The 22,392-nt window shown below is 43.5% G+C and overlaps 1 protein-coding gene across 2 annotated transcripts in view; it reads right to left on the reverse strand.

Annotated features, from left to right (window-relative positions):
• The window catches only part of EPS15 (epidermal growth factor receptor pathway substrate 15), a 99,766-nt gene that overhangs the window by 15,632 nt on the left and 61,742 nt on the right, over positions 1 to 22,392 (reverse strand). Inside the window, exons 13-22 of one of the 2 annotated variants that reach the window (XM_083157385.1) lie at positions 19,637 to 19,709; positions 15,656 to 15,817; positions 13,603 to 13,800; positions 12,259 to 12,465; positions 10,501 to 10,581; positions 8,807 to 8,915; positions 6,662 to 6,697; positions 5,062 to 5,339; positions 760 to 829; positions 6 to 85 (exon numbers count right to left, since the gene is read on the reverse strand). In XM_083157385.1, coding sequence (XP_083013511.1) covers positions 6 to 85; positions 760 to 829; positions 5,062 to 5,339; positions 6,662 to 6,697; positions 8,807 to 8,915; positions 10,501 to 10,581; positions 12,259 to 12,465; positions 13,603 to 13,800; positions 15,656 to 15,817; positions 19,637 to 19,709 — 1,294 coding nt within the window. Of the gene's footprint in view, positions 1 to 5; positions 86 to 759; positions 830 to 5,061; positions 5,340 to 6,661; positions 6,698 to 8,806; positions 8,922 to 10,500; positions 10,582 to 12,258; positions 12,466 to 13,602; positions 13,801 to 15,655; positions 15,818 to 19,636; positions 19,710 to 22,392 lie in introns of both variants that reach the window. The other variant, XM_083157384.1, reaches the window with a different exon arrangement.

Consider the following 22,392-nt stretch of genomic DNA (forward strand, 5'->3'; position numbering starts at 1 on the left):
CTTACCTTGGACAGTGTGCTGAAGTCTGCAAACCCGCTCCCGAATGACTCGTTCCCAAACAGTGAGGCAAAAGGATCATCTTTTGCTAGGAAATAAAGAAAAGCCTGTGTGAGCAGATGTCTTACCAACTAGAATTTGCCTTCTTTAATGCAATTATTATCTACGATTTCTAGTATACTAATTTGGTACGGCAAAAATTGAATTTTTTTTAATGACCAATAAATAATTTTTCCAAAAAGCTGTAGATGGACACAGGTTATGTGCTGCACTTAGATGGCAGAGCACTGTTAGCTGAGAACCGGTCCCTAGACTCAGAAAGCGGTCCAATTAATAGGGGGCAGAACTCAATAGCAGATCAACTGAGAAGAGGTGCCACATCTCTGCCTATTGACATCAGAAGGTACAAGCGGAGCAGATAAACAACGGAGCTCTTAATTCCTGAATTATTATAATGGCGGAGTACACACCAGCATGATGTATTTAAACATATACAAAATAATTTTCTTCAACAATTTAGCTGCGGGAAGATTCTCTTCTGTAGTCACCTATGCTGTATATCTGATTGGTTGCATTGTTTGCAACCAGAACAGCTTACACACTGCCTGGTGTGGTCACAGAGGATGTCACCACACCATACAAATGGTAAAGGGTTAATTACAGAAAGAAAAAAAAAGGGGGGGGGGGGGTTAATCAATAGTACATAAATCTTTTTATCATGGTTTTGTATCAACAACTATACACCATCAATAAACTACTCACATGGTTCAGTGGCTGCTGGGACAAGTGTTCCACCAGGAGCAAAGGGGTCATTGGTTTTTGAAGCTTCAACCTGCAAAACAGGAAAGAAACAAGATATACATACATACATAATGCCAGACACGTTACACATTGTACCACACCATACACATTATATCAGAAACCTACTGAGAGATAAACAAAGATAATGCCAACACAATTTAATGATTTGTGCTAACATACAGTACATGTGGCCTGTATAAACCATGGCACAGAATCTACCAAGGTGTTGTAAATCACTTGGGATAAACTCCGCCCAGTGATCTTCCAGGATACATAAATGAATCCCACACCAATATTATACAAGAGACCCTCTTATCTCCACATTGTAGGTATATACACCACTACTTAGACATTGACCTTACACACCCATACAACAAAAGAAAGATAAAGTAGTATGGGTGCACTAAAAGTCTTATAATAATAAATAAAATATAAGAAGTGGAGGCTGGTTATCTGCACAGGGAAAATATTATGCGGAGATAGCACTTATTGGGAGACCGGTGCGATGGCATTGGTTAATATGAGCAAACAATTGGATAGTGCTGCGCTTGGCTCCTGTGTGGTCAGAGGCGGATTGGCCCACCGGGAAACCGGGCCGTTTGGGTGGGCCGGACCAGATTTGACTCTGGCTGGGCTGCTTACCTTCGTGAGAAGCGGCCGCAGCCCAGCCTGGTCACGAAGGGCAGCATTGCCCAAAACAAATATGGCCGCCGCATATATTAAATGCACATACGTGGCGGCCATATTTGTTTTGGGCAATGCTGCACTGTGTGAGCAACTGCAGCCACTGGATGTCGATGGAGGTGGTGGTGAGTAGTGTCCGCACCCCCCCCTCCCCCGGCTGTGGCGACAGAAACACCAACCCACCCACCCACCCCCGGGCTGCAGCATCACCCCTTCCCGGGACGGATTTTAATACCAATCCGTCCCTGTGTGTGGTTGTGTGTGAATAGCGATCAGCAATGTGGTGTAATGTGTAAAACAAGGTTCACTTAAAAAACAATACATAGTGTTCATTCTAGCACCCGCCATCTTTGAAAACCCATGCAGTTCCTCTTCCCTGTCTGGGGTGTCGCTGTCTGCTGTAGTGCTTCTAGCAATGTGGTCTGTATATCAGCACTGATATGCAAACCAGACCCGTGCTAGAAACACCACAGCAGACAGCGACACCCCAGGCAAGGAACAGGAACTGCATGGGTTTTCAAAGATGGCGGGTGCTAGAATGAACACTAAAATACACAGTGGTGCATAAATGATACAATACAGAGGGTACAATTTGGTTGTACTATTTTGATTGGGTGTAATATAATTGACAATCGTAACAAGAGAAGTAAGAGATCTTTTATTAATTTATAATAAAATGGTGAATTATTCAAATATAGTAAGTGAAAATTAGAAAAGAAAGTGTTTAAAATATCAATGGCCACGGCTCATCTATATCCAACTTTACAAGGGTAATTCTGTCCCTGGAGGTTCTATGTGCATCCTTGGTCTTGCTGTATTATATTAAATACACTGTATGACCACTGCTGGCTTTCAACTAGCCATATTGTAGTCCTGTGAATAAATTCACATCAATTGTGTTTCTGTCTTTTCAATAAAGAATTCAAACAGGGTAATTGTATCTTTTTTGTGTGTCAATACAGACTCACTAGAAAACCAAACGAATGTGTGATCAGTTGTGCAATTATGTTTAATATAATACTGCTTTCACATTGCAGAAATGGGTAATGACACGGTATTCTTAAATGGGACTTTAAAACGGGTCTGAGCCTTGAGACCTTTCACATTGCAGGTGAAAACCGTTTTAAAAATCATTTAATACCATTCAAAATTCAACCTGTTTAACCCCCAAGGGACACGTTTCAAGCCATTGAAATAGAGCCATTCACACTGCCTAAAAACGGCTTTAAAACGTGTAGGACTCTGCTTTTTAACCGTGTTGAAATACCGGTTATCTTTAACCGGTAAATCAACTTTGGCACTTTCACATTGCAGCCTTAAACATTTTAAAATGGGAAAAAAACGGCAATATACCGTTTTAAAAGTGCGATGTGAAAGGGGTATAAAAGAAGATGTGAAATAGTCAACAAAAGGGGACTTATTTGTTGCGGTGCAGAAGATGTTCTAAAAACATATATTTCTACTTGTTTATTCAGTTTAGCATCAAACAAGAAAGGAAGACCAGGAAGGTTCTGCAACAATACTGTGGAAATTAACAGTACTGCACGTGGGGTTTCACTATTCACCGCCACATTTCTGAATGCCACATTTCATTGTATAGAAACATGCAGCCTTCTGAAATATCCGTAAAACAATACATTTAAAAAACGAAAAGGCCCCCATAGACTATGCGACTTTTCCCCTCTGAGAAATCGAATCCAATCCCCCTTGAGCTGCCCTGGGACCATCATACAGCACATGCGGTACTTCTGCATGTGATGTATCGCATGCCTTCCCCGTTCCCGGTCGCTGGGTGGGGGTCCGAACCGGAGATCTTGGGCATCGGATGTCACACACATGCTATTTGGGTCAATTTCACCAATTCTCAGGCTGATCGGGTCAAAATCGCGCAGTGTATGGGGGCCATAACTAATACATATATCTCTATTTGATGTGCTCAATGTTTTGATTATTTTTCATTAAAGCTAGATTAATTAATAAAAAAAAAACAAAAAACATTAAAGTAAAGGCCCTGGCTAAATCAATCTACATCAATATCAGAGAGAACTGATAAAACCAATTGAAGTTGCATGGGTTCAAAACCTGGTATCTTCCAAAAATGCCTTTACATTCCTTCCACCTTGGCGTTGAAACAAGATGTAAACATGTCGATCCCTGGTTGACCCTGTTTGCCCACAAGCTGCCAGGTACCTTCTAGTGAAGGAACAGTTTCCCTGGAATGACGGATCTTATTACTGAAAGCTCGACCTCCCACCTGCTCTGATGGTGGCAACACCAAGGTTAGGCTACAGCTAGATCAGGCTGACACGACTCCAAATCAGAGCATCTGTTCCTTTGCCTTTGACAGCTTGCTGCTGTTCCTGCAGGAAAATCTGGAGGAGGACTTGCATTGTTTTGATTTCTCTCATCCAACACGTGTCTCTCTTGTCTAAAGTCTTTCTTATAAAGAGTGATGAGCGCGAAGCCTCTAAACATCACTACGATAGTTCCTTGGTAGCTCCAGCTGGTGCTGCTGGCTTTCCATTGACTGGAGCTGAGGATCCTCACCTTGAAGGTCGCCTTGCTGTCAACTATTGGGCCCCATACATCTACAGATTGATTGTCAGATTGGGCTGGTTGGAACAAAATCCTGGTAATGGATGAGAGCAAATTACAGTTGACCATTTGTCTTGAAAGGCTGGAAAACTGCTCCAACCAGCCCAATCTGACAATCGATCTGTAGATGTATGGCCACCTTATACCCTTGGTGAGAAGAGTTTCTGAAACAGGAGTTTTTCATTGACATCATCATTATTATTCATCTTCCATGCGTACAGGGCAGTGCTTAAACCTTCTTAATAGCCTAAAATGGCCTCTAAGTTACATTTGAATTTGAACACCTGTGATGTTGGGTCATGAACTTGGATGGATGTCTGGTCAGCCACTTGGTCTGCATTAAATCCTTTACGAAATACTTCTGCATTACAATGATGCCAGTTTTGCAGTACCGTATGTTCTTTTCTCATACTCCAATCGGGAGGTTCGGAGAGGTGCTTTGGAACTGGAGCGACAGTAACGATTGCGTTCTATTATTGTTAATGGTTCTCGATGCCCGCTTCCTTGGCGAAAAGGCTGTATACAAGAGATGCAGTGTAGTACTACAAGTAACATCCAGATGAGAGATGCTAATGAGTGGCATCAAGGTCAAATGTAATATAACCTTATCCGTCATCAGGTACAAGTTATGTGCTGGACGAAGACTAAAGAAAGTTATTTATTCAGCCAGGTACTATTTCTGCATTCTTTCGCACCCCTGTCCACATATTTGGACTTGCTATATACCCTGTATGCGCAGGGGGGCCCCAAGCTCTTTAATTGCCCCCACCCTTACGAGCTGGCCAGGAATGAGAAAAGAGATACAGAGGAATTACACATCCACATAATGTATACCCCTTGTACCAGACAGGCAGATAGAGAGACTTTACATAGGAAAACAACGAATGAGGGCAAAACCCATTAGTGTGCAGGCATGGACCATAGCTGAAACAAACCAGTTAAGTTCTGGGAATAATTTTGCCTTCGCACTATAGATACACATACCGAGGAGATGCTGCTTTCCGTCATCGCCGTTGAAAAAGGATCCGCTTTAAAGGACGTAAATGGATCCTCGCTTGAAGAGGAGAAGGGATCTGCTCCGGAAGACGCAAAGGGGTCCGCTTTGGAGGCCAAGAAGGGATCCGCTTTGTCTGGTTTTGAGGACAGGAAAGGATCGGCTTTCTCCGCTTTGGAGGACGAGAAAGGATCTGCTGAAGACTGCTTGAAGAATGCATCGGAAGCAAAAGGATCAGAGTCTTTAAAAGGATCTCCTCCGAAGGGATCTGCAGATGAAACATATAAAGGTTGATGCCTGGCATGCAGGAGCGGCAATACATCGTACAATCCACACGGTGATTCTGAGACGGAGGATGACACAGCTGCAGAATCTCAGGCATGAGCGATACTGTTCAGAGTGAGTGCAGGAACTTTGCGGAAGTGTTGCCTGCGACCCAAAATCAAACTCATTATTAAGACACTACCACGTGACACAGACAACTCCGCTTTCACTTAGTGGGAGGCCTGTTTACACCTTCCACATGACTTAGGGTCACCACACTAAGAGCCCGATTCTGATCTGTAAAAAAGAGCAGTAAGTGTCCTGGCAAGGGGTGTAAATACATACATTTTTTTGCATGTGGGGTGAATACTAGCTGCTTCTGCATGTAGCCCACAAACACTGGCTCTGCTTTAGGTTTACACTGCGATTTACCTTTTCACATCTAACACCACTTTTACACTGCCCTAAATATCCCGGGTTATTGCACATGAACGTGCAGCAACCCGGGATATTGAGCAATGAAATCACCCCCAGTTGAAATTACCCAAGTCGAGTGACCCAGCATTTTAACTCAGGTAGCGATTAGGCTTGAACAAGGTTTTAATAAGGCTCACGGTGCGGTGTAAACGGGTAACCCGGTACCGTGCACTGCAATGAAATAGCCAGCCCTGGGAGAAGATGCCAGCTCAGGACCCACCTCCGCAGACATCACCCATGCTGCATTATGCATAGACATGGCACTTTAAAAGGGTCAAATGCCGGGTCCAAAATCCCGGGACTGATCCTAAGTAGAATAAATCTCTCTGCGCATTTGAAGTCTGCCCCCTTACAGTGCAGCATGCTCTCACCAAAGTGCACAGTTACTTAACTTTCTCGATTCATTTCCAAATCGCAATCAAATCGCAATCAATCCTAAGCTACTTCAAAATCATGTGCTGCAAATAAACCTTCAACACTCGGACTGGCTCTTCTAGGGTATTCTAGACTCGCACTGTTCATCATCTGCATGCACAATGGCCAGAACTAACTTCATTGCTAACAGTCGCTGGATATGAAAACAAGTCTTCCGGCCTCACTACACAGTACAGAGAAGCACCCCTGTAAATGCACAAATAAGTACCTGTCACCTTGAACATTGGAGGGAGTTTTAGGACTGGGAGTGAAACTTATCACTAAGTAAAGTCCCATTACTTCAATGCAAATGCTGCACAACAGAGAATGTACAGGCTGCATTCTAATACCTGCATACTCAGAGAAAACGTGTAAACAGATGTAAAATCAAGCACTGTATTGCTGACTAACTAGACTTCGCATTCGCACACTCACCTATTTTGCCAAAGGGATCGTCTGTAAATGGATCACCTGCAGGGGAAATAAGAGATTGTTCAGTCATTCACGGCAAAAAATATATAAATAGGCAAGACTTATGGAGTGTACACATGGTGAGATTCACCATTCGATTTTGATTATATGATTAGTCAGAATCAAATCAGTATCACATAGACAATCAAATGCAGTTTGGTTTTAAGATTTCGATCCCGATGTGCGCTCCCGTTCAGCTGAAATTGCATAGCCAAATAGACAGTGCAGCAATGTCTATATAGTACAGATCTGTACTATATAGTAAAAATTGAATGTATGCGTTTGGCCTTCCATGCGATTTGATCCCAATCGAATAGCAAGGGTATCGCACCGTGTGTACATACCATTACAGTACATTTTATTTACTTAACATTATAATCCCCTTTGTCTGCCGGCTTCTCTGAGCTACCACTGCAGTATCGGATCATACGGTGCGAACATCGATTATCTCAGCACATTCAAGCTGATCGGGAGTCACGCCGATGATGCCATTGATGTTGCAGTGACCTGCGAACTGCCGGCAATCTCGCAGTGCAGATTCTATGCATGCACAGATCTTACACCATTGGAGTTGTATATAAAAGATCAGGTCTACATACATCTCTGAATTAGGCTGGAAATAAGAATCTACTGTATATGAATTGGGCCACAGAAGATCACAGAGATAAAATGGAAAATTCCATTCTGCTATGTTTACATGTACAAACAGTGGAAGCAGCCATCTGTAAGCTTGTAAGCTAAACAAATACTCACATCTCATTGGCTACTAGTAAATAGTGTAGATCATGGAATATCTTCCCCTATAAAGTATTCACATGATAGTTGCACTTTGTCCTCTACCAGCCCTTTTTACCACCTTCCTCCTCCAGACCAGAGTATGCTCTCTTATGGGGCCTACACACAGATCGCTCAGATCACTCACCACACAGTGCACATGCAAGTGTCAGCGCTGTGTGCTAAGCAATCTGTCAGGGTCAGACTTCTCCGGTGAGAACGCTCGCCCTGACCGGTGATCTGACTAAATTTATCCTGCACCCAGGAACTTAATCGTCCGCCAATAGCGACGAGCAGGGCCGCCCATCGCTATCACTATGGATCTTACACATGGAGCGATGTAGGGTCATTTTCTAAGCAATCTGAAATCGACCCATGTTTAGGGCCCATTACCCACCAGGCCATCTCCAGAATCAAGATAAAACAAGGAGATTAGCGTGACATATTGTAATGCTGCCCATACATATGTCAGATATTGCATGCAATCATTTGATTTCGGCCACATCTGGTCGATAAATCGAATGATTGCATGCATTTTTAAGCTGCCATTCGACGCAATGCGCAGGCACGCCGTCGAATGTCACATCGATAAATATTATGAGCTGCACATAATATTTATCGAATTGCATGAGCAAACGCATGTGGTTTTTAACCACAAGCGATTGCTCGAATGCAATCAGCTGCGGGAGTGGGGCAGGGATGGGGAGGGATGGGGACCGGAGCCGGCGGCGGACGAGGAGCGGGAGCCGGTACCTTAGCGGGATCGGGGCAGGGATGGGGACCGGAGCCGGCGGACGAGGAGAGGGAGCCGGAACCTTAGTGGGAGCGGGACAGGGGTGGGGACTGGAGCCGGCAGCGGCGGACGAGGAGCGGGAGCCGGTACCTTAGCGGGAGCTGGGGACCGGAGCGGTGGAGCTTTCAGGTGGCGGGTCTCGGCGGCGGCAGATGACTTAAAAAACTGGACGGCCCTCTGATTGGCTGAGGCCGCTGAGAGAGCTCTCTCAGTCAATCAGTGGCTGCCTGAATGTGAGGCCGCTTATTGGCTGAGAGAGCTCTCAGTCTCAGCGGCCTCAGCCAATCAGAAGGCTGTCCAGTATTTCAAAGTTATATGCTGCTGAGTCCCACCACCTAACAGCTCCGGTCCCCAGCCAGGTAGTACCCCGCAGCACCCGATGTCCATAGCAGATAGCATGCGACATCGGGTGCTGCACTGGGCACCACTTGATGCGATCAGATGCGATGGGACATCGCATTGCGATGTCCCATCGCATCTGATCGCATTAGTGTATGGGCAGCATTTAAGACCTGGTAACAATGCCCCCAAGCAGAACTTACTGCCGACAAAAGGATCACTCTGGAAGAAATCCAGTCCAGGCTCGGGGGCAGGATGCGACGGGGGTGCAGTCTGTTGTGTGTCAAAACTGCCCACTTGGAACGTGACCTCCTGTAACTGAAAAGACATTTGCTAAAACAACAGTGCTGCATAGATTACAGGTTTTACGCATATTGTGGGTTTGTAACGGTCTATTTAGGAATCTGCAGCCGGTAAAAGGAAGATACGGTTTTACTGGACAAAATCATTGGAATTCTAAACATGCACCAAAAATATTAAACGCCATAGTTTGAAATACTGCTGATACACACTAATGCCAAGTACCACGATAGATGCACACAGTACAGACCTTACACTGAATGGATTAACAAGGCCATCAAACCTATTCATTTGAGAAGGTTGGAATTTAAAGAGAAGTTATGTAGCATGATGAGAAAGAAAGAAATAACTTTATAAATTCTACGGCAAATTTGTATGAAAAGTTGAGTTTTTTTTAAGAATTTTTTTTCATAAATACAGAACCGCATAATCCAGACAGATGAAGGAAATGCTAGTTTGTGAAAATAAGATTATTGTATTAATTCAACACAGTTATTTATAGGCGGTATCGCCACCCAGTGGCTAGGTTATGAACTACAGGTCCTAGTCCCACCTAGAGAGGCAAGTACAGCCTAGTGCAGTGGTTCCCAAACTGTGTGCCGTGGCTCCCTGGGGTGCCTCGAGACACATGCAGGGGTGCCCTGGGTTGGTGGTCCAGGACCAATTCCAATTATTAATGGTTAATTATTTATGCGCAAAACCGGTGCTGGTGGCTGTCAATCATAAAATGTGTACAAACAGAAGCAAATCCTGCCTTTTACCACATAACTGACCCTAAGAATCACATATAAACTCAATCTAATAATTTATTTGGGGGCCTAGGGGTGCCGTGAAAAAACTTCTGATACTCTAGGGTGCCGTGAATCAAAAAAGATTGGGAACCTCTGGCCTAGTGGAATCCTAAAGATAAAGCGTATTTGGAGAAACTCACTACCTCCGATGTTTCTATCGGTTGAAGCTAGAAGTGGAGCAGCCCTTAATTTGTGAAGTGTTTTAGGTATTTTATGTATCTGAGCTATTGCATTCGCAGTCACAATAACAATTTTTTAAATCAAAATACAAAATCACAGAGAATGGTTTTGATGGCCATTAAATTGTTATTGCAGCTCCTGGTGGCTGCTTATGGAAGGATATGGTTCACGTGCCTCAGGCTGGAGAAACATAATCACCGATAACATCTGTTATTGGGGGAAAGGATGCCGGCATAAGGATTATTAATGTAGAACCAAACTAACCTGTTAGGGTATCCCCCTTAAGGACGGCCTATTCAGTAGTACAGAGAAGATACACCCAACAATCTACAGCTACTGATTGGTAGCCAACCCTAGCCCTCGAGAGCTACCAACAGTTCACATTTTCCAGACAACCTAGCTGCTGCACAGCTGCACTCATTAATCACTGACACATTTTAAAAGATACACAGATGGAGCTAATTAGCTCACTTGTGATTCTGTGAGGAGACCTGCAAAACATGCACTGTTGGTAGCTCTCGAGGACCAGGGTTGGCTACCCCAGTGCTAGACAATGATGAAATAGGTGGCGAAATACAAGTTCCCTTTCCTACCTCACTTTATATAATATAATGGTACAAACAAACCTTTTCAGTGATCACTGGCACTTTAGGATTTTCTTCTAAATCACTCTCTGAGTTCTGTATGATTTCCGGACTGCTCCTTACCTAGAAAATGAATCGAGGTCATAAGAATGTCAGCGTGCTCAGGTGAGGTTGCAGTAGTCATTATAAGATTATTAGAATTTTATACATTTGACAGAGTTTCGCCAGAGTAGAACAAGAGGAAAACAGAAGAACAACTGCAAAGCCATCTCTGGAATTTGAACTCTGAACTTTGGCCTATTCACATTATTATTATTATTATTATTATTAATAATAACAGTTATTTATATATAGCACACACATATTCCGCAGCGCTGTACAGAGAATATAGGAACATTCACATCAGTCCCTGCCCCAGAGACACTTACAATCTATTGTTCCCTACCACATGTACATGCACACACAGACATTCTAGGGTTAATTTTATGTTGCGTGCCAATTAGCCTACCAGTAAATATTTAGATTGTGGGAGGAAACCGGAGTACCCGGAGGAAACCCACGCAAGCACGGGGAGAATATACAAACTGCGCACAGTTCGGGCCATGGTGGGAATAGAACCCATGGCCTTACTGCTGTGAGGCAGTACACCGTCCGTGCTGCCCTAGTTACCTCATGTTGTATTAGTATATATTTTTCCCCACGACCTTGATGTTTACTCTGGTGTTACCATGTACTTCAGAGACTGTGTTCGGGGCAATCTCGTACAGTGGCCCAGTCACACTCAATCTCCTGTATGCTGCAAGGCTGCATATTTGAGCAAGGGAGAGGCCAGGTATGGAGTTTATTCCATTATTTGACATCTTTATTCTAGTTCTCATACTGCGGTCACCATTGTTTTGATTTGGACGCTGCATGTCTCTGTATTCAGCTTCTTGTTTCTTTCCCTCAACCTGAGTGTTACACTTCTGATAACTGCACACCTTGAACGATGTCCCCTGCACAGTGCATCCTAGACTGCTGCCTGGGATGATCTATCCAGGATGAAGACATGGATCTGCAGTCACCTGTATACAGTAGGTCTTCTTTCCTCACATAGCTTATATCACACTGTGTAATCTTAATTATTTAAATAATCTGCCTCTAGCTTTAGTGCACTGCAAGATTCCCATTTTGGGCAATATCTTCTAGGCCAGGGATTCTCAAACTCGGTCCTCAGGACCCCACACGTTTTCCAGGTGCATTCATTACTCATTGACACATTTTAAAAGATCCACAGGTGGAGCTAATTATTTCACTTGTGATTCTGTGAGGAGACCTGCAAAACATGCACCGAGGACCGAGTTTGAGAACCTGTGTTCTAGGCTCTGCCTATTTCACCTAGGTTGACCTCTGTACCATGCCAAAATGGCCGCCTCCCTGGTACAGTACCTTTCAGGGGTGGGTTGTGGAACTTAGAAATCAAAAGGTCTGAAATAACCCAGCATTTAGCTCATTGTTTTAGCTGCATACACTGTTTTTAGGTTTGTAACATAGTAGTTGAGGTTGAAAAAAAGATTTGCATCCACCAAAGTTCAACTTTTTTTTTTTTTTTATATAGTCTTCATGCTGTAATACTAAACCTTTGGTCTATGATATTGATGCTCATAAAATGACTGAGCCCTGCTCTAGAAAAGCTCTGTATAAATAAAGTTATTATTGTTCTTAGAAGAGACCAGAAGCACATGTACTGCATGAAGTGCTAGGTAAAACGTTGGGTTGTATTTTCAGCAAGGGAAAGCTCATGTCGGGGGTTATACTGACCGGGGAGTTTTGGCTCTGGTTCTCCGGCTGGGCAAGACTTTCGTACTCTAAGTTCTCATGAAGATTTGCAGGCTCGCTGCTGCTGTTACTCAGGCTGGAGTGATCTCCGGTACCATTCACCATGGGCGGATCCAAATGGTGACGCCAGCTAACATGAAACTGATCATTTATGTGATTTTCAGCCGGCTTCAATTCTTCCAGCTTGGCCTAGACAAAAGAAAACAAAACAAAGAGAGAAGTATATAAAAGATGGGTATGGGTCATAAGGTTGACAGCCAATAGGTCGACACGTGGAAAAGGTTGACATGCATTATGTCGACGTGGTCAAAAAGTCGTCGCAATAGGTCGACATGTAAAAGGTCAACCTGAGGTTTTCATGATTTTTGTGTGTCTCTCAGTCGACATAAGCCATGTTGAACATAAATCATGTTGAACTTTTCCATGTCAACCGATTGTGTCGATCTTTTGATCCGGTTAACCTTTTGTCTTGCAACCCATAAAAGTTCATGTGCATGAAGAAAGTTCATGACAATTGGGCCGAGGTACCTATAAACTCTATGCCACCGACACCAGAACAGTAATCCCCCTTTCACACCAGAAGCAAAATTACTGGGTTAAAGCTTTTCAACCCGGGAATTGACTGAAAAACCTGGGGTTTTTCTTTGGTGTGAAAGGGTCAACACGGGTCTTAAATCCTGGCACTCCGACCCTGCTCTTGACCAGGGTCCGAGTGCCGGGATTTAAGATCTGTGTTGACCCTTTCACACCACAGAAAACCACGGGTTTTTCAGCAAATTCCCGGGTTGAAAAGCTTTAACCCGGTAAGTTGCGGTGTGGTGTGAATTGGGGTCAGGCTGCACTTGGCAAAATTACCCGGCACTCAAAAATACCAGGTAATGGCCGTGTCGCCGGTGTGAAAGGGGTATAACAGGTCACATGGGTGCCCATGGCTATCCCCTCCTGTTCAGCATGCATCTGGCATGTTTGGCAGTGCGCTGGATCAAGACGATCGGTGCCTGGCACAACCCGCTCCGTTCTAGTGAGGTGTCTTAACGGTAACGATCAGGACATTGTTCCAATGCTACATACCTAGAGTAAGGTATAAAACAAAACAATTGCAGGAATAAAGGAAGGGATTACAATTTCCATAGACCTTAAGGAGGTTTGTGAAGATTCTCAAAAGGATTTGGTGGAAGACATCTAAACATACCCTGGGCCAAATGGTTCTTATCTGCCGTCAAACTGTCAAATGTACCCTGAAACTAGGCATAGGGGGTAAGAGGGGAGATGTCATGAGAGGTAAGGTATGTATGTATGTATTTATGTAATAGGGAGAACTCTTACCAAACGTAGCTCTTCCTGGCACTGAAGCAGCTGCTGTGCCAGCGGCGTGAGGCGTTCCTTCCCCTGCACCAGGTCCTCCTCAAGCTGTGTAGTCTCCTCCTGCAATCGGCTCAGTTCCTCCTGGGCCTTGGCGACTTCCTCTTCGTAAGTGGAAATCTGAGTCTCCTGGCTGGATACGGCAACTTGTAGAGACGAGATCTATGCAGACAGGTGGTAATAAAGGAATAGGAATCCACTGGAACTTACATATTAACTATTAGGATACCATTTTCTAGTACGAACACCAGCCCCCTCCCTCCTTTAGTAAATTGCGTGAAACAAAGCAGGTGATGCAAATGTTACTCACAGATTGTGGCGCACGCTGGCCTGATACCATCACACAGTTGTAGGCTGCGCATTAGTGCTGCAAATTAGCATTTACACCGGGCGCAACATTAGTCCTAGATCTAGTAACTGTGGGGGGTCATTGGAGTTCACTTATCTCAATCCTCCAGTGTCCAGCATTGCGGACCCTGTACCTAAATCTTGCCTCAGGTTCATGTACTAAGCTGACAGGAGCGGAACCCTTGTGTGATTCCCGATTGGTATGCTATGTGCTCACAGATGCTCTACTGCATACCACTGGTGCGACACATAGGTATTTGAGGCTTCCTGTCAACTTACAACAGTCTGTGCATTCTCCTCTGACGTCTCTCATCGCCCACAGAACTGATGCTCACCGTATGTTTTAAAAACTAGTCTCTTTGTCTATACGACTGTTGATAAAAATCCGTTATCAACATTTTATATTATCCTTAAAAAAATGCAAACAGGCACCAAAAATTACTCCACAGTAAAAATCAATGTCGACACATTATTTCCTACATTCCAGTTATTTTCCAACAACTTGTCCTCTTGACCATGTCTGCATTGAGTTGCTGCCCCATAATGATCTCATCAGATGTTTGCATAATGAGCATATGCACATGTGGTTATCATCTTTATATACTGATAATCACAGCAGTAGAGCGCACCCAATATGTTATTTGTTTTACACAGCTTCTACCGAGGCCAGAGATCTGTTCAGTCTGCACTCACACCCCTTTGGGAGATGGGTGGCAATGCAGAGAGCTGCTAGGGGCGGCTCTGGAGATGAAAGAGTTAATCTCCTCAAAGATAAACGCCAGGTAAAACAAATATATATAGAAATAAAACGCATGCTATTTCAGAACATGTACCAGTAAAACGCATGCCTGCAAGTACCACTGACAGGTGCATTTCATGATATTTGGTTTAACATCCAAAGGTGCCTATATACAGTATAAGTCAGTGATTTGTTCCAGATATAACTGCAATATGTCTATTTATACAGTTATCCAATTCCTCTATCCGCTCCTCACTAATGCAGTCACACCCAAACAAGCGGAACACAGGCTTCTAAATCAGGGAATACAAAAACTGGAGACTGACGAAGTAACTAAGCAAGAACTTCATTAGCAAACGATCTAATAGAATAAAGGACCCTGTGTGATATTAATTGATAGTTCCCCTTTAGGTCAGACACGTGCCATTGGGAATAGATCAATGGGTCAACTCGTATTAAACGACATGAACATGGCCGACCGATACAAAAGGTCAACGGAAGTCACCATATTATTTATTATGATTATTCACATTGTAAATCCCCAATAAGTGTGAACCCGCCACACTTCGGGCATGGTGCCACGCTGCACATGGCAGTTTACTGTAGTCAATCAGATTCCACAAGGATGGAACAGTGTGAATTTGTAAAAAAAAAAAAGTTTGGTTGACCATCGTCACGTGGACGTTTTGTACCTCTCAACCTTAGACAGTTGACCTTTCACCTGTCGACCTAAAGACAATGTTGACTTTTTGTGTCTGATAGCCTATGTGTTGACCATATGGAGTTGACCTTTGAATACCCACCTAATGAGAGTTGTTAAGGATTATTATTTAGATACCTGTACCATTACAAGGCTCCGATGCCAATTACAACAAATGTTGTTAAGCTGCGTTTAACAGTCACAATGAAATAATGTTAGAGCCTCCATACCAGCTGGTTCTCCTCTGTGCACTTCAGACGTAGTTCCTGTAACTGGCTCTCCAGCTGTGCTTTCTGCTGGTTCAACCCAGCCAACAGCTCCTCCACCTCCTGCTTCTGGGCCTGGAGCTTCTGCAGGTTGGCGTTTTCACGCTCCACTTCATCCTGCAGGTCCTACCAGAAAGAGAACAGATCCTACCTCAGACAGTGAGCAGGTGAATGCGCTGCCAACACACAGCCTGGGCAGCTACTGACACAAGAGGAGGTCGCTAGGACCCAGGGAAACCATTGAGGAATAAATATTTCTGAAAATACAGCCAAATTAACCAGGAGTTCATGACATCACTAGCCCCAAGTGAACAGTCTGCTCAATGGGCCTTATGCAACGCAAGGACGATGTTGTGCTAATTATTTCACAAAGCATCTACAATTGTAGTGTAATAACAACGCATTCTGAATAATACAGCAATTGTGGGGCTACATGCAAACAGCTTTCAGTATTTACCCTGCATGCAAAATAAACATGTGCACTCTGGCTTTACAACATGCCTGTCCAGGGGCGAAGTAACTTGCTTTGCTCCCTATTCTGATCCAGGCCCTATCTTGCTTCATCTACAGCAGACATGGGGGCATGTTCTGTAGAAAATTCCCTGAACTGAGATTATTAGCAGATGGTAACATTGAGAAGTAACAATATTCAATGTTACTACTTTGGTTGATGTGGTGTTTTATACGGTCAGAAACACCCTACTGAAAAAAGCACCATATACAATATTACTTGGTATTAACAAAGGGAATCAAGTCTGAATCAAGATGTATAACCAGCCTGCTGGTTAAATCTAGTAAAATTGCTCAGAAGAGTCTATACATCGCCCGCGGTTTTTTTGTAGCGGGAGATGGGCAATAAACCAACTACACCAACCCGTTATTTAAATTTCCGTGTGTAGGCACCATAAGACACTGACCACCAGGAATGAAGGTACAGTACAGTATACAGGAAGCGTTCAGTATGGTTTACCTACAATCAAAATCCCGGCGGTCAAAATACTGGCCACCGTTGGCCGATGGTCATAATGGTCGACAAGATAAAAAATGCAGACATTTAAAATGCAGACAGGTCAAAAAGTAGACTTTTTTTTTTTTAAATTGATGTTGACGGTGTCTATGTCGACATAAGTGTACGCTTGCACACTTGTAAACTCGGAAGACTATTATATACCCCCTCCGCGTCCACTGAGATGGTAAAGTATGAACAAGTAGGTTTCAAAGAAAAAAAAACTCATGTCGAATTTTTGACCTGTCAACATTTTTAATGTGTTGGTATTTTCCTTATTTTGTCCAGGTCGGCATAATGAATGTATTTTAAATGCATCAGTATTTTGACTGTAGGTAAATTGACTGCATCCCTACAGGAAAGATACACAAGAGATCGTAGTCAGAATACTATCTGGGACCTCAGTCTGTCCTAGTGACTTGTATTCCCTGATGTCAGGTGCCAAATGGGGGGGGCGACGACAGCACAAAAACACATGATTCATTAAATATCAGGAAATTCATAATGCCGTCCCCAACAGAACACAGGCCTTCCCCAGTTACTAGGAAGACAGAAATTCCTTATGTCAGGAATAAAAGCAACGGTCCGGCCTATCAGGACTGACCAGAAACAACTATCCTATTAAAAATGCAAGATGTCCGCACCACTGTTATAGTGTCTTATCTGTGTACATTCCGACCGTGTGAAGCAGTACAGGCACTTCCAGCACTACAGCCCTGCAAAACACAGCATGTATAAATGGGTGTATTCATGCAGTGAGGAATAGCGGTTTATTATATCATATCATGCCACACGCATAATGTGGTGAATTACTTCTAATGCACCAAAATATTGCACTACTCTGTGTAATGTCAGAGGAAAGTGGTCACCAAACAGAATGAACAACAACCTAAAAAAGCCCATTGCTGTAAATGTAACAATCCAGGGAGATCGGAGGAATTCAATGCAAAAGTGGTTTATAAATGGGACAGTAATGTCTATGGATTAACATTAATGGGCAGGTTTACGTGGTGATAGAAGCTGTGTATTACTATACTAAGGTCTAGGTCAGATGAAGGTTACGGAATGGAGCTGATGGCACAAGGGGAGCTAATATCAATGGCATAAATTTAAAACAACACAGAGGACCTGGGGGGTAATTTATAAATTCCAAACGAAAAATAAAACAGATTAGACATTCAGGAGGCTGTAATGGGAGCTGCCAATCTGTTTATCTAGCAGAAGGGTACAGAACATACATCTGTGCCAACAGAAATACCCTGGCATATGATAATGCCACACTTGTGGACTCTTGACATTAAAGCTCGTTCGTGGGCACGGGCGCATGATCACAGGCGGAGGATCATTACCAACCAGTTGAAGTGGTCAAATTTTATGTTTACAAGATTTACATCTGCACTCTAAGGTAAGGGTATTAGGGTTAGAGGGTAGGTATCAGGCAGGAGCATGGCCAGTACTTTTATAGCTTCTAGAACAGGGCTGGCCAACCGGTCCTAGAGATCTACCACCGGTCCAAGTTTTCAAAATCCCCTAGCCGGTGCACAGCTGTAGCCATTACTAACTGTCACATTCCCCAAATCACCTAGCTGGTGCACAGCTGTAGCCATTACTAACTGTCACATTCCCCAGATCACCTAGCTGGTGCACAGCTGTAGCCATTACTAACTGTCACATTTCCCAAATCACCTAGCTGGTGCACAGCTGTAGTCATTACTAACTGTCACATTCCCCAAATCACCTAGCTGGTGCACAGCTGTAGTCATTACTAACTGTCACATTCCCCAAATCACCTAGCTGGAGCACAGCTGTAGTCATTACTAACTGTCACATTTTCAAACATGCTGCATTCAATTCCTACTATAGTGGTAGATCTTGAGGACAGGTTTGGTTACCCCTGCTCTAGAGAGACACCTCTCCATAGCAGGTGTTAACGTTATGCCTAATAGTAGTGCTGTAGAAACTATAATCCAACTCTAACCCTTATAACCATACCCTAAAGGGGCAGACTACATAGGCCAAATGATTAGTAACTGCCATCAAATTCTATGTTTTTATGTAAGCATCATGCAGTGTGTAGTCATGTGACTGAGCACACAGTGCAGGACAAAGAACCCAACCCCTTTCCTGCTGTATATGATGAACCAGGGAATGTGGTTATCTAAAGTAGTTATGGGTGAAGCATACCTCCCAACTTCTATTTTCCCAAATCGGGACCTGCAGCGCTGAAGGTGCATCCGGTCTGAAAAAGAGGCGTGACTATGGGGTGGCTGGGCATGGCCTCAGTTAAAGGGCATGGCCTAAAGTCAGGAGCCTCCTCCTCAAGCATTTTTGGGGGAGTGCCCCACGTTCCCCTAGTACAGGGATGGGGAACCTTCAGCCCTCCAGGTGTTATTGAACTGCACATCCCAGCATGCCCTGCAACAAATTTGCTATTGGCCATACTAAAACTGTTGTAGGGCATGCTGGGATGTGTAGTTCAACAACATCAGGAGGGCCGAAGGGTCCCCATCCCTGCCCTAGTGAATGGGCAGGCTCTGGCCCACTCCCTCCCTTCACTGAAGAGATACCGGCTCCCCGCCATCGCCCCCCTCCCCTCACCTGCGGGACACAGGAGGGATAGTCTCCAAATAGCAGGACTGCCCCGCTGTAATAGGGGCAGTTGGAAGGTATGGGTGAAGGCTGGAGGGTAAGGCTAAAATAAAATTCCAGTGCATATAGTAATAACACAAAACAGGCTCATGATCTAGTCCATGCTGGGACTTGCAGTTCCACAGCATCTGGAGAGCCAAAGGTTACTTCCTTCTGCCCCAGATACTTAATCATCAGAGTTTGGAAATAACCTCCCCTTACATTCCCATAGACTCCCCATGTTACTGCTTGCAGACTTATCTCTAATGCTCAGGGCAATGATGCCAACAACAAAGATGACTGTCTCTTACCTGAACCTCAGTTGTCCTCTTTTTCACAGTTTCCTCCTTCTCCTTCAGTTCCTGCTCCACATTCGTCTTCTCCCTAGAAGACCAGCAAACCATACAGGAATATCTGAAGACCTCAGTGACAGCCGGCATGCTTATCCAGCCCCCTAATCCAGAGTCCCACTTCAAGTACATTGTGCACAGACTTCCTGCTGAGCAAGTGTCAGTATAAAAGCCTAGAGAGAGCAAGGCCTGGGGAGCACTAAAACCAATGCCTCATTGTGGGAGAACAGGCAGTGGGAATGGGAAAAGGAGGAGAGCGAGAAATCAATGAAATAGTCTGTGATGAGCTCACTGTTGCTAAGGAGAAATCTGCTCATGCAAAATGCTGAGGAAGTAGGTGGGAGGGAAGCGATGGACAGCAAGCTGTGGCTGTGCGCCGGCGAGAGACAATCAGGCCAAGCTGTAAGCAGTGCATACATTCAGAGGCACACAGCAACATACACCACACAATTCCCGGGGGATGGCCCAGGCTTTCATACACACTGCAGCAATGCTGAAGATTTGGAGAAATGCATTATAAAATATATAGAGATCTCAGTCTCGCCCAAGTTATTACACAATACAGCTACTTAATTTTCCCACTGCCCAAACATGTATGAGCAAATGGAAAAATTGGTTTTTAGGATCCAGAAACAGTACACAGCGCTAAAATTAAATACAAAAATATCGTGAAAGTGAACAAAATCAATGTGCACAAGTGTAAGGTCAAAAAGTACTTCCCTTTCATATGTCTCAATGGGAGGGAATTAAGAGTATCGGTCCCTTGAAGGAATTCTTTTAAGGTGCGAGATCCGTGCGTTTTCGTATATCTCTCACAAAAGGCATGAAATGAAGAAAATGTACAATGTATAAACAAATGGAATTCAATACAGATGAATCCTAAATAGTAAAGTTGAAAGTGTTGACGGAGGAATAAATTTTCTCCCGACTTCTATACTTTGTCATGAAGTCTACTTCAGGGGCGTACCTCTACTCACTTAGGTCATATATGTTATAGTCCCATAAAGGTATCTTTGTCAAACACAATTTACTGACAGAAAGGATAGATAAGCGTACCCCCACTCACTGGTTACTCGATGGGTTAAATCTCATCAAGGTATCTTTTGTGAAGGTTATCCCAAAGAGTATATATCAAATTAATGGATATATGTTGGCGTACCCCCACTCACATCCAAGATGGTGGATGAAAGTACATCAAGGTATCTTTTATATGTTTATTCAAGGTAGAGGTCTTAAAGAGGATAGCGTACCACACTCACGGTGTTTTAAACTGGAGCCAGACGCATCAAGGTTTCTTTGTAATACCAAAAAGAAGGTTTTTTATATCCACAGAAATTCTCTCAATGTGGATGTTGGTGACCCCAGGAAAAACAAGGAGAAAAATGATGGGTAGACTGGAAAATTTTAATTTACAAAAAGTCCATAGTTGGACTACAAACACGTACAATTCAAATACATGTATACAAAAAAAGAGATAAAAACTTTTGAATAAAAAAATAATGTATGATGTATGAAAAAAATAAAAAAGCAAAGGCAAAAAGGACCAGGTGACCCAAGAGGCAACGTAAGGGCATCAACACAGTCACAAAAATAGATGTTAAAGGTCCGGACAAAGTGAAGGGTATAGGTGTCCAACGTTACCTCTGTCGGTCAAACAGGTCCAAGATGCACAGGATCCCCTAGTGTCAACGCGTTTCGGCTCCTTTAGAGCCTTTTTCAAGGCATGTCTTGAAAAAGGCTCTAAAGGAGCCGAAACGCGTTGACACTAGGGGATCCTGTGCATCTTGGACCTGTTTGACCGACAGAGGTAACGTTGGACACCTATACCCTTCACTTTGTCCGGACCTTTAACATCTATTTTTGTGACTGTGTTGATGCCCTTACGTTGCCTCTTGGGTCACCTGGTCCTTTTTGCCTTTGCTTTTTTATTTTTTTCATACATCATACATTATTTTTTTATTCAAAAGTTTTTATCTCTTTTTTTGTATACATGTATTTGAATTGTACGTGTTTGTAGTCCAACTATGGACTTTTTGTAAATTAAAATTTTCCAGTCTACCCATCATTTTTCTCCTTGTTTTTCCTGGGGTCACCAACATCCACATTGAGAGAATTTCTGTGGATATAAAAAACCTTCTTTTTGGTATTACAAAGAAACCTTGATGCGTCTGGCTCCAGTTTAAAACACCGTGAGTGTGGTACGCTATCCTCTTTAAGACCTCTACCTTGAATAAACATATAAAAGATACCTTGATGTACTTTCATCCACCATCTTGGATGTGAGTGGGGGTACGCCAACATATATCCATTAATTTGATATATACTCTTTGGGATAACCTTCACAAAAGATACCTTGATGAGATTTAACCCATCGAGTAACCAGTGAGTGGGGGTACGCTTATCTATCCTGTCAGTAAATTGTGTTTGACAAAGATACCTTTATGGGACTATAACATATATGACCTAAGTGAGTAGAGGTACGCCCCTGAAGTAGACTTCGTGACAAAGTATAGAAGTCGGGAGAAAATTTATTCCTCCGTCAACACTTTCAACTTTACTATTTAGGATTCATCTGTATTGAATTCCATTTGTTTATACATTGTACATTTTCTTCATTTCATGCCTTTTGTGAGAGATATACGAAAACGCACGGATCTCGCACCTTAAAAGAATTCCTTCAAGGGACTGATACTCTTAATTCCCTCCCATTGAGACAT

This window comes from Crinia signifera, chromosome 8 (assembly GCF_055691185.1).
Source record: "Crinia signifera chromosome 8, ASM5569118v1, whole genome shotgun sequence".
Classification (NCBI taxonomy): Eukaryota; Metazoa; Chordata; class Amphibia; order Anura; family Myobatrachidae; genus Crinia; species Crinia signifera.